At 45.1% G+C, this 13179-nt stretch overlaps 1 protein-coding gene across 1 annotated transcript in view; it reads left to right on the forward strand.

The window, feature by feature from the left end:
• Positions 1-13179, forward strand: part of LOC146829223 (uncharacterized) — a 58795-nt gene that overhangs the window by 13573 nt on the left and 32043 nt on the right. Inside the window, exons 3-4 of the mRNA XM_085606450.1 lie at positions 6849-6962; positions 11343-11487. Of these exons, the coding sequence (XP_085462576.1) occupies positions 6849-6962; positions 11343-11487 (259 nt within the window). The remainder of the gene's footprint in view (positions 1-6848; positions 6963-11342; positions 11488-13179) is intronic.

Below are 13179 nucleotides of genomic sequence, written 5' to 3' on the forward strand. Positions count from 1 at the left end.
AGATCTGTCCCTTGCTATGTTGCAGTCTTTTCTTTCGAATTCCACCTTCAATATTAGTGCATTTGACCCTAAAGGTTGGTTGATATGGCAGAGAAGTTCGGATACCTGTCAACGCAGATTTTTGGGGTTGGTTTCGGGATACATACAGGATAGAGTAGACCCTCGTTTTGTGTCCTCACACACTGTCACTACCTACTCGGTAGGTAAATTGTGCCAGACATGGCTGCAACATTCCACATTGGATTCTGTAAAAATTCACTTGTCCCGTTTACATGACAAAATAGATTTGAATGATTTTGTTAAAGGTCCCGCATTGGGAAGATCCAAAAGGTGGGTGTATGCTGTTTACAACGAGGTTTGGAAGTTGTCGCAGATTGAGGCTGCTTCCAGGCTCCGTGCTATTGACCAAGCCAATATGGAAAAAGTACTGGCAGTAATAGATAATAGTATTAACACCTTATCTTCGAGAATATATACATTGGATAACATTGTTTCATCTGTTGTAGATATTGTCCAGGAGGATGTGTCTGTGTTATATCATGGTCAAAATCAATTACGATCGATTATGCAATTTGCTTGGACTTTGCAGACGTTAAAGGCGGGGAAAGTACCTTGGGATTACATGAATGTTTCTTCTTTATTCCGCCCATTTAATCTGACAGAAAAGCAGCAATTCATGTCCATGAAAGATGCTACGTATTCACTACTGCATATAGAAAAGTTAGAGCCTTTGCCTTTTTCAGTGGCTGAGTCTGATTATGCAGTGTGGCTAATCCATGGGATGGTCACTCTCCCGATTTCTATGTATAAGTTTAGTTCGTGCATGAAACATTACGCATTGGGCAGATATGAAAAACTAGGTTCTGCATTCTTGCATGAAGTCTGGTCTCTCCCATTTACATATCGATGTGAGAGAGAAGGCAAAGAAGTTTATTTGAAGGGTGAGGAGTGTACGTCTGCTCCTGATCATTCTGTAGTGTGTAGACATATCCAATTACATGGATCGTGTAATATGAATGCCCCTAATTTAGCTTGCGTGTTGAAGGGCATTCCTGTGCCAGTTATAACGCCGTCATTTACGCTGCTTGCTAATGGTAGTTATCTGCTTTTAAATAGTGAGGCTTGCTGTGGGATGTTAGCTGGTATTCCCTATATTGTTTCGGTTTCACGGAGGGTAATTTGCTGTAATAACGTGCTCTTCCCACCCCCGCAAGGCCGGCTTGATATATCCATCTGGCCGACGATTCCAACCTTGAAAGCAGAGTTCAATAGGATGAGCAGAATAAGGGCTCTTTTGTCTCAAAAGGAGGTTGCGTTGACTTCGTCTCGTGAAACATTTCTCCTTCAAGTGGCGAACACTCGCACAGAAGTTCAAGCTCTTTTGAATACTGACCTCCCCCTGCATTTTGGCACATTAATACACACTATCTTCAATGCTTATTCCACGACTGGTCTGGTCCATTTTTTTAAAATTGTAGGCTCTGGCCTTGTGACGTCTTTCCAGTCTATCTTTGGTATAATACCAGCTATTTTTCATTCTATTTTTTCTGGTGTTTTCGGAGGGTTTCCTCTAATTCTCGCTTTAATTGCTGGCAATCCCTACAACAACAGAACACGCCTGATGTTGAGGGCGTGTTCCCACAGTTCACTATGAGTGTTATCCTTTCACATAAAGAACTTGAGTAACAACCATTTTTGTAACCATAACATTCTTTCACATAATTGATTGAAGGACAACACCTAAACACGTGAAGTGGCTTTGGCGGTTAGTTGAATGGAGGTCCAATTGGGTGGAGATCCAGTTGACTGGATGAGTAAAATTTCTGGGGAAATTGTTTGTAATAAGACTGGGGGTCACAAGCTTGATCATGTCCAAGTGAGGGGTCAGGCTTAATGAACATGCCTTGAGTGAGGTCTCAAGGTATATCAAGTCTTTTCGTCTTTGGCTGACACTCTGGAAGAACTTAGTTGTAGAGAGTGCCTGTATGTTTCTGCTGGATGGCTAATATTCCAAAATGGCATGCTCCGTGCCCCTTGGCTTGTACCTTGATGTAGTGATGACGACCTGTCACGTGCTCTGTCACTGTCATATAGTTTTGTAGAGGCTTCAGAGTCAAGACCTTGATAGCTCTTATATGCAGACACATTCTCTTTAATGTGGATAATCCTTTTGACAAAACCATTGCATTTCTCTGGGTAGTTTCCCTGAATGATTATGATGTGAAGGGCATCCTGAGCTTTGCTCCTGGGTATTGCATGAGATTTCCTACCCGGATGTATGAGATTCTGGTGCATCTCCACTGCTTCACCTTGTTATTACTCTACTGGTATTTGACCTCCGTTCCCTCTGTCAAGGGAGAAGGGTAGCTGGATGCCAGGATGAATGAGCAGAGATGTTGACGGCAGTGAGACTTCTCATGACAACAGCAGTTAGGAAAGTGTGTGTTGCCTCTTCTGTGGGAGTATTCTATAATTCATTTATAGATACAGAGACTATTTGTCGACAACTATTGGCAACTATCTCTCATTGGTGGTGACACAAAAATCGGCACTCATTTTTTCCAGGAGATTCTTTGAAAACTTGTGTGATGATTTTTCTCCCAGTTCTGTTGCCTAACTCCTAGAAGCACATTGTCGCCTCGCTTTCCACCAAAGCATCAAATCAGAGAGCAGCACCCTCTTGTAGATTCAGGACTTGATCACCGCTAGAACCTAGTGTCTCACAAGTGCTAGCTTAATGGTGGGAAGAGGCAATGTGTGAGGCAGCACAATGCAGGACCCTGAAGACCAGATATTTCTCATACATAACATAACTGGGGTATTTGTAAAGCAGACAATTCACCCGGCACGGGGAGTGGGAGGGCTTATTGTTTTGGACTGACAACAATTATTTATTGTTATCTGACTCAATGGTTCTCATTGTATCGATCTCCCAGGAATTAAATTCTCAATGAATTGATTTATATTTGAAGCTATGACCTTGGGAGCAAATACATACCTTTGTAGTAGATCCATTAGTGCACTGAGTCACCACAACTAGCCTATGTTTCTTTCCAAGTGGTGATGATAAATGTTAGCATCTTCCGGGCCCATAGTGTCTGCTCCATTTGCTAATCAGATGTTCTGAGATTATGGTACGCACCAATTTACCCTTTTGTGTGAGTTCTAAATGACTCTTCCAGCTTCAGGGCTGTAATACAGCAAATTTGGTGATTGGCTTCACTTCCTCGGTACTGTCCACCTCTTCTTTTCCTCTGATGAACCTATCTAGGGTGCCTTTGGGAAATCAGCAGGCTTATCTGTAGGCCTATTGTTGTACCTGGCTCTTCTTACAGGTTTACCCCCTGACATTTTGCCTCCTATTTTTCTGACTTGTTTTGGTTGGCTTTAGGACTCTGGGCACTTTACCACTGTGGATCAGTGCTAAAGTGCATATGCTCTCTGAGTAAATTGTACTTCTGATTGGTTCTCCATAACTAGCATATTTGATTTACTTGTAAGTCCCTAGTAAAGTGCTTTATGGTTGCCCAGGGCCTGTAAATCAAAAGCTACTAGTGGGCCTGCAGCACTGGTTGTGCCACCCACATGAGTAACCCTGTAAATATGTCTCAGGCCTGGCATTGCAGTGTCTGCATGTGCAGTTTTTAACCTGCTATGTAGAACTGGCAAGTTCACCCACTTGCCAGACACAAACCTTCCCTTTTACTACATGTAAGGCACCCATAAGTTAGACCCAAGTCGCCCCACATGGGCATGGTGCACTGTATGTGAAAGGTAGGACATGTACTGGTATGTTTTACATGTGCTGATAGTGAATTACTGATAATTCTGTTTTTCATTATTGCAAGGACTATCTCTCCCATAGTTTATCATTGGTTATAATTGGAGCTGCCTTGCAACATTTTGAAAGTGTACCTTTCAATTGAGAAGAGAGAGAGAGATTTGGAGTTTGGGCCCAAAGCTCAGGATTTAAAAATACATCTTTTAGTGAAAGTGGTTTTTAAATTGTGTGTTTGAAAATGACTCTTTTAGAAAGTGGCATTTTCTTGCTTTATCATCCTGTGCCTATTCCTGTTGTGGGATCAACATCTGGTTTAGACTGACAGATGGGTTGTTTGTGCATTCACTCTAGGCAGTCACACAAAGGGAGTTGAACTGTGCCCTGCATATCCTGATGACCCATCACCAGGCTGATGGGCCACCCCGAGCTAGAGTGGTAGGAGGAGTTGTCACATACATCTGAATGGGGCTGTGCCTGGCCTCTCACGGTGCTATTTTCAGACCCCTGGCGTGTGGCTGGAGCCAAGACTAGTCAGGACAAGAACATGTGCACTACAAAGACAATCATTTGAAGAATGCCTACTTCAAAGGCCAAAAGGGGTATAAGTATTGGTACTAAAACCGCAGAATTTTAGAACACTTCCGGAATGAGAGGAGACTGTCAAGGAGAAGAGCTGTAAGGAGGAGTACCGCCCCTTTGCTGTGTGTTGCTTTGCAGTGGTGGCTTGGAGTTGCTGCTTCTGCTTTGGAGAGGAAATGGACTGGACTTTGCTGTGTATCCTGCTTGTGAAGTTTCTCCAAGGGCTTGTGCATGCTTGCCTCCTGTTGGAAGTCCCAGGGTCATCAAAGACTTCACCTATAGCACCTTGACTCCATTGCTGGTAGTTCTGAATTTGCTAAGTGGCGTAAATTCCAGTTCTGGGCCACTGGAGGTGTTTGCTGGGCTGTAACTTCTAGAAAAGGATTCCTGAAGCCATCACTGCCGCTGCCTGCACTGAAGCCGTGGTCACCACTCACTGAGCGAGCTCAGCACCGACCTGAACGATACCGCAGCCCTAGTCTCAGCGACGACGACGCTTCACATTGTCAGCAACAAGGCTGCTTGCACCGTGGGTGTGGACACTGACTTCTACAACCCTACTCTTACCTACGACACCGCTTCGTACCGCCCTCGACGGCACCATAGCCCCTGGTCTGCCGACGGCAGCACCATCGACTCTGAGATCGTCACCTGTCGCCGCTGCCTGCACTGAAGCCACGCTCACCGCCTCGTGAGGAGCACGAGATACCGACCGCGACAACACCGGATCCCTGGGTCAACCGACCACTGTGCTGAACAGACGCCACACCGCTGCCTGCACCGAAGCCACGGACACCGTATCATGAAGTGTACGACGCACCGCCTGCGATGACAGATGAGTCGTCAGCACTCCTGAACTCAACTTAATGGAGTTTGATCTGCAAAGCGTGTGACTTCAAGGGCTCACCGACTTCCACACTGACATGCAGCACCGACGCCGCTCGACTCAAGCGACGCCTCACTGCTACACTTCACCGCAGGGTCCTCGAGGCCTCTTCAAATCCAAGGTACTGTTTGCGGGTCTTCCCAGACACTGTAGCCAGCGCTCGACTCCATCCAGGTCGGACTGAACTGTTGGATTTGTTGGTCACAATTCTGTGATAGCCCTGTTTGGCGCTATCAACTTCAAGGAACTGTATTTTTGCTTTATTCTTAACAAAATCATATCTTTCATTGTGTATGTTGGATTTTTGTCGTTTTGGTTTTGTTCAGATTAGATAAATATTGGCTATATTTCTAAACTGGTGTGGTGTCCATTTTGTAGTGTTTTCACTGCGTTACTGTGTGTGTTATGTATAAATACTTTACACATTGCCTCTGACATAAGCCTGACTGCTCATGCCAAGCTACCAAGGGGATAAGATGGGGTTATCTTAGCTGTGTAATCCCCTTACCCTGACTAGAAGGTAGGGTCCGTACTTGTACCGCTGTATACCACTGCCAACTAGAGACTCCGATTTCTAACACTTATCCATGGCAAGTTGGTACTCTACTCTAAGGTGGCACTCTTGCATCTGCAGAACATACTCCTTTTCTTGGTGAGGAATATTGGGTTAGACTGTGTTGTAGAGTAATCAGTAGCTAATGATCATTGGCTTAATTGAAGGTGTGCACAAAGCAAATACAAGGAGAAGATGGACGGCACACTGAAACTTTTCAGGCACTAACCCTCAGTCACAGATCTGGGTTGAATCCATCATCGTTCTTTAGCTCACTTCGCCACCCCAGTTCGGACCCAGCTATATGCAAATCAGTCTTGACCCAGTGCCTCATGGGAACAGTCCAGCTCCAACTACCAAGCCAGGTCTTCCGTGGAGCGGAAACAAGCATTCTGGGACCGGTTTCGGGGTAACCTCCCTCATCAGCTAGGCTAGCTTGAAACCAGAGGCAAAGTGAGCAAGGGACCCACGTCAGGGCATTCCCTGCCAACTTAAAGTGAACAAAGCAAACACAAGGAGATGATGGACGGAGTGCCGAAACTTTTCGGACACTCACCCCCCAGTCACAGATCTGGGTTGAATCCATCATCGTTTTTTAGCTCACTTCGCCACCCCATTTGTTTTTTCTCAGGTGGATGGTTAAAATGGGCTTTTTTATCATTTCAATAAGACATTAATATCCTGAAAGTGACCAATATCTCAATACCTTCATTTGCCTCTCGTTTGCTGTTTGAACTAGACTGTCTGGCTTCCAAGCAGCTCTTCCCAAAACCACCATCTTGTCTGGCCCAGAGACCAGTGGCGTAAAGTTATGATTGAGCCATTTGAAGATCTTGAAATTCTATAAAGCGGTTCTTTTTCCATAGGCAATCTATGTTGCAGCACCTCTTTTTGAGCGCTCTCTCCATTTAACCTGAACATTGGCATATGTGAGAGCTGTCTTTCTTGCAGATGCCTATAAACTAGGGTTATATATGAGATTAAACACTTTGTTCTAGTTTTCTAACACATGTATTGTTGCTAATTCATTGCTTTTGTTTTGACCTTAGAAACGAAAATGGATGGATGTATATAAAGCCAGATCTATTCCCAATCTGGTATTACCTTGTGTGGTTGCTCAACAACGCCCTCAACATCGGCTGGCTTTTCCTGTGGGATCGAGAGAAAGTCTAAACTGTGATATATCTAAAGGAGTATTCACCATTTAAAGCCATAATATAACAAAAAAAGCTATGAAATGTTCTCAACCAGAGAAACTGAGATATCTCTTGCAGAAGAGGATGCAGACGTTGAGGGTGGTCAGTGGAGCTCTGGTGAGGATGAGCTGCCCCTATCAATTACTGCCATCCTATACAATGTGCCAAATACTTACCATCATCTTCGTTACTCTGCTGAACCCCTGTGCTCTATTACCTACCACCTTAGGTGTGTATAGTTCCCACTAAGCACCGCTTGACTTACACTCGGGCCTTCAGGAATCATATCACTGCACCAGCGACAGCCAGAAACAAGTACCCCCCACTGCCGCTCCACTGCCAACATTGAGGAGCAAACGGCAAGTCCGACTCTCCGCAGAGTCCCTCTCTCCACACCTACCTTGCCAGACCAGGATAAAGAAAGCAAGAAAGAAAAAGCTAGATAGGTTGACTAGGCTTATCTGAGTCTGATGAGTAACATCCTCTGGAAGAGCAGGTAAAACAGCAGGGTGTTGTGGGGCCTCCATGGCCCTTGATAAGAGGGAGGACTTGAGGGGAAGAACAGAGAATTGTGCAGGGAGTTTTTTTTTCTTTTTCTTTTGCTTGGTGAAATGGTGCCTTGAGGCACACAAACATTTGGAAAGGACTCGGACTGGAAAGAATTGACAACTGACACATTGTGGAGGCTTGTGGTTAGCTAGATAGGTGGAGAGGGGAGGGAGACTGGGGGAATCAACTGACACAGAAGGGAAAGATTGAATGGAAAATTTCTAGATGGCGCTTATAACATTTTGGTGGTAACTCCTGGGATCTTTTCAGTGAGCATCACTTTGAGATTGTAAGCAGAGTGACCAAAGCCAAGCAGGTGAATGTATTCGCTCTGGGGTGGTGGAGGAGAGGCGCTGTATCGCCATTCACCTACCCTCAAATACAAACCTACACCACAAAATGTAAATATGCAGTTTCACAAAATACATGTGAAATTGTCTATATATTTTCCCCATAACACATCAAAGCTGAACGTAGAGCAGAAATTAAACAGTTTCTGGTTATTTGGAGTAGATAAGAGTGACGGTCACAAAATTAACTCTGACTTCAACACTTAGCCCAAGTCTCTGAGACTCGGTACGTGGACTCGAGTTCCCAGCAATGCTCGTTTAAACGGATAGGCGACTCCCCTCGAAAACACAGTTTACTGAATGAAGTTTGCATTAAGAAAGATAGGGATGGGTGGAAATGATGCTGCCTGGGGTGGCATCAGCCGATCTGTCATCATAATTGGCTTACATGATTTTGATAGCACATTATTCGTGCAGCTGCTGAGCGATGCATGTGGTCTCCGAGGGAGTGAAAAGGAAAAACATCAATGGAAGCTTCAATGTGTATCTGCTTTTATCCTATTACTTACCGGTAATCTTCATTACTCCTGGTCCCGTAGTCCTCGTCCCATTCCTCACAAGTGGAGATTACTATCTCCGCGACAGAAAAAAAGAACAGGAGCATGCTGGGATACATAACCCACTCCCTCCCGCTGGGAGTACATAAGCGGTACCAGCCCAGCATGCAGCCTGAAAATACCAAGCCAAAAAAATGAAGGCCGGCCTCCAGGGAGGGAGGGAAGTAAGGAATGGGACGAGGACTACGGGACCAGGAGTAATGAAGATTACCGGTAAGTAATAGGACATTACCCCCAGGTCCCTCCGTCCTCGTCCCAGAGTAGAAAGCGCCAGCAGCAAGCAAGGTGAGAATACCACAGAAGCAGCCAAGCAGTTCCCCCAGCCAAGACCGCCGAAGCAGCCCACCGCGCACAGCCAGACCCAGCAGGCAAAGCACAGACCACAGAGCCAGAGGAACATGTAGCGAAGAAAAGCGGAACCGCTATGCGGTACTCACCACAGGGGCAGGAAGAGCACACCAAAAGTGCCCTGCCCCCAAGATCCAGCCGAGGCGCCCTCCAAGACACCGGCGCCGGGCGAGGAAGAGTGCTGCAGCAACCGGCCAGACACTGACCCCCATCAAGGTCCGCCCCTGCACCAACATCAGGAACAGCAGGGGCAACAGGGAGGAAAGAAGGCGAGCAGCACACCAACAAGCCAGGCAGGGAGACCAGGAGCACCGCCCGGCGCAGCCCCTGGACCCCCATAACAGCCATATCAGCGCGTTTTCCAGCCAGGCCAAGCCGTAGGAAGACGCGCGCAGTAACCCGGAAGAAATCCGGAGATCCGGCGCCCCAGCCGCAAAGGGCCGGGCGCCAATCAACGCGACTCCCAGCAAGCACGGCAGGCCAGGAGACGCGGAACAGGACGTCGAGGACAGCCCAGCAGCCCGACGACACATCCATTGAAGAAACACACAGGTAAGTCAGCAACACCTCCCATTCTGTCGGAAGACAGAAAAAAAGAACAGGCTGCATGCTGGACTGGTACCGCTTATGTACTCCCAGCAGGAGGGAGTGGGTTAGGTATCCCAGCATGCCCCGGTTCTTTTTTTCTGTCGCGGAGATAGTAATCTCCACTTGTGAGGAATGGGACGAGGACGGAGGGACCTGGGGGTAATGGGTGAGGAATTGGATTTTGTGCAGTACCGTGTGCTTAGCCATACACACAGCTTCTCATAGGAAGTAGGGGATGAAGCTCCTCCTTGCACTTGACTCAGTGGCCTGCTGGATGCTGGCTCATGGTGAGAGCAGACCCCGTGGCAGATGCTCGGAGGTCGGGATGCTGAGGCAAAACAGAGAATAAGACAAAATGCAGTGGACTGCCATGAGAGGAGGTGACAAGAGTGAAGCTCCACTTCGGCAAGGAATAGAGGGAGCAGATCTTGCCCTCCTAGACACTGTGAAAGGCAGTATAAAGGATTTGTTTCAGGGAACATACAGAATTTCTTACCAAAAGTGATGAGGTCTCTGAGAAATCTTTAAGGCTTGCTCAAACACTCAAGGAAGATGGCTGCCAACCGGTTCCTCTCTGCATCGGTACAGAGGGAGCTTGCATGTGCTGATCTATTGATGTTATTAACAAAGAGTGGTCAGATAAGCTTAGAGGAGGCTCCCCAGCTGAACACCTTTAGAATACAGCCAAGGTAGTGATCCTGGGGGCCATGCTTAGTGTTACTAGTCATAGTGGTCAAGAAGCTCGCTGGCAAAAGGAAAACACATGTATACAACTTTCAAATCTAGAGCTTGAGTATGGGTTTTTGATCCGCTCGCCTGTGCCTGGATGAGGAAAAGGAGATTTACAAACATTAAGTGGTCAGATGTTGCTTGCATAAAAGCAGCTCAGAGACATTATTGAAAGGGTGTATCATAAGCACTCAGTGTTCGAGCATAGTCAGTAGGTGAGACATTGGCCCTTAATATTAGCGAAAAGGCCAATCACGAATATAATATTAGGGTATATAATAACGTTGGCATGATGATAAAACAAATTTGTGGGAATTTTAGATGTCTTTTGGGAATTTTATTCTCAACTTAATTATGAAGATTCAGACTGTTCTGTTGAGTATCCTAGGCCATTCTGGCTGGGGCTAAAATGCCTCTTTATGAAGAACTCCCCACTAAATTTGAATAACCCTTTACATTGGGGGAGAAAATCATGGGAATAAAAGGTCAACTTGGAAGTAAGTCCATTGGTTCAAAATTAGTTCCATCTGAATTTTTAATGGCATGTTAGCCCATTTTTCCTTGATAAAATCAATGGGTTTTTTGAGCAATTAAAGGTCCCTTTATCAAAAATGTAAATAAACATAGTGATATTCCTGGAGAAAAATAAACACACCAGGCAATATCCTTCTTACGACCTAATATCCTTTGATTAACACTGGTGTTTTTGAAAGTCTTGAGTAATCGTTTGGCTGGGATAATCTATCAATTGGTTTCCTCGTGCAGCATGGATTTATCCCTAGTAGATATTCCACTGTTCATATGAATATGGCCATCTCAAAAATGATTGCTCACCTAGTGACCCCCTGTCACCCTCTGACACCCAAAGACATCTGTATCTGGTGGCATGCAGACACTATATACACCTCACCTCCATGACACAATACTGCGGCTTTTAGGGAGAAGGAGGCATCTATATTGATCTGCATTGCTGCCACTCTTTATTTGACAATGCTAGCACTTATCAGCTGAATTTTCCTTGGGACAGTACCAGCTCTTCTTAGCAGAGGTGCTCTTATGACCAAGTAGCTGAACTTCTGGCCCATAGTGTAGTGCCTTTGATGGAACAGTAGCAGCACTTCCCAGCTCTTAAACACTGTACCCCTGGCTAATTCTGTTAATTTGTCTATATAGTGAAAATGTCACCGTATCTCCATGCATCTATTGTTCCACTTCTTCTTTTACAGGTATATCATTCCAGCCCTGGTGTTCCTGGCATTCATTGCCTTCACAAACTACAGTGTCTTCATCATCTCTTACCGCGCACTGTACATTAATGGCTTGTGGCTGCAGAAGTCTAGAAAAATAGACCTTTGGCTCATCCGGATTCTCGTAAGTTCCTCTTTATTGTTAATACCAGGATTGTGTGCAGTACCACACCATTAGCTACTTCACAGATATCTGTTGAATAAAATAAAAACCAACAAACAAACAAAATAAAATGTGCAGGTGCCCAATTTTTTCTTATGACCCATTGCTGAATGCCAGGGTTGCCATTACTAAGGAAGCTTAGTCTTGAATCCACCCCATGCGTCTTTCCTCCACCACTCTACACTTCTTGTTTCTTTATCTCACTTTTTGGGCCTCGCCTACAGGCAGCTTTTAGGGGTATGTTGTCAAAAAGGCATATTGTGTCCTGCACTAGTACATTTTTGTGCCAGCCTGTTTCTTGGCACAGACTTTCTTTCTTGGCAGTCTCATTTGCTTGCTTCCTATTCAATGGCTTTCCTCCTCCTTATGTTTTTCCCTCCTCTGGAGCACAGTTTCTTTACCAATCTTTTATTTGGATGGCTTTTATCCTTCCACTGCTTACATATAGGAGACTACTTTTTGCTGTCTTTCATCACTTTATGGGATTGCAGGCATTTTATTTTGCCCTCTCTTCCTCATGTGCTGCTTCCACCTAAATGCTCACTCCACCCCATTTGCACCGTGTTACTTCCTCCTCAGCCTTCCTGTATAGTTGCTATATCTTTTTTTTTCTTTTTTTACATTTATTTCTCCCTCTCACCTCAGGCTCCTACCTTGATCATGCAACCCCCCCCCCCCATCTCTTGTTGCCCACGCCTCTATGTTTCACTCATTGTGCTCATTTCAGAAATGCTTTTACAAAATATTTTGGAGGGCTCAGCTGCTTCAATTTGTTGCCAGACTACTCCTTTTTTTATGTTTGTGTACATTTGACTTTCTTTATATTTACTGCTCCACGATTGGCGTCCGTTGTCTTGGAACGGTGAGTAAAAACAAAATGGATGCTGATCCATGCCATATGTGAATGCGTGGTGAAGCATGCAGGCATTTAACACAGCATGCCTAGTCGACTTGGCATCATGATGCAAGTGTGATGACTTATGGCTATGTTGACGTTTGTTTTGTTTTTATTCTTTCCTCTTTTTGCCATATGCTGCTTTGCCAATTGGTTTGCTGAAGGCTAGACCTATTGACTTTGCCATAATTGTTTTTTAATTTTTTTCTGCTTTCCCTGTGAATCGCTGTTTTCTTGTGTTTCTCTTCCTCCTCCTTTCTCCTGTTTCTGCCTTTCTCTCTCTTGCTTTGGGTCAAAGATGATAAAAAATCCTTATTGGTCCGCAACGACTGGCTCAAATTAAACGACAGTTGAATAAGGACGATGGCAGGAAGTCAGAAAGTTGTCTGATTTAGGGAGTTATTTCCTGTCTATCATTTCTCAGTTGTATTCGGTGTTCAGGCGCCTCTTGAAGCTAATGTAGCATGGTTGTGTCTGGAGGTGTAGACTCACTCGAACTACTTCACATATTTGGTGTAAATTTTTATGGTAACATCAAAAACTAACTATCGTATCATGCTTATTTTCTGGCATGGATGCTGGGTTGTGACGAAGAAAATGTTTAGAAATATTTAAAGATACTCCCTGGGCACCTCGCAGAGGAAACAATGATGCTTTCTGTAAGTTGTCAGTTTGAGTACTATAGGTTTGGCTTGAATGTTACCATTTAGGGCCCCTATTGTGCATCGGGGCAAATAGGTATAACTAGGTAACATAAT

This window comes from Triturus cristatus, chromosome 5_2, assembly GCF_964204655.1.
Source record: "Triturus cristatus chromosome 5_2, aTriCri1.1, whole genome shotgun sequence".
Lineage (NCBI taxonomy): Eukaryota > Metazoa > Chordata > Amphibia > Caudata > Salamandridae > Triturus > Triturus cristatus.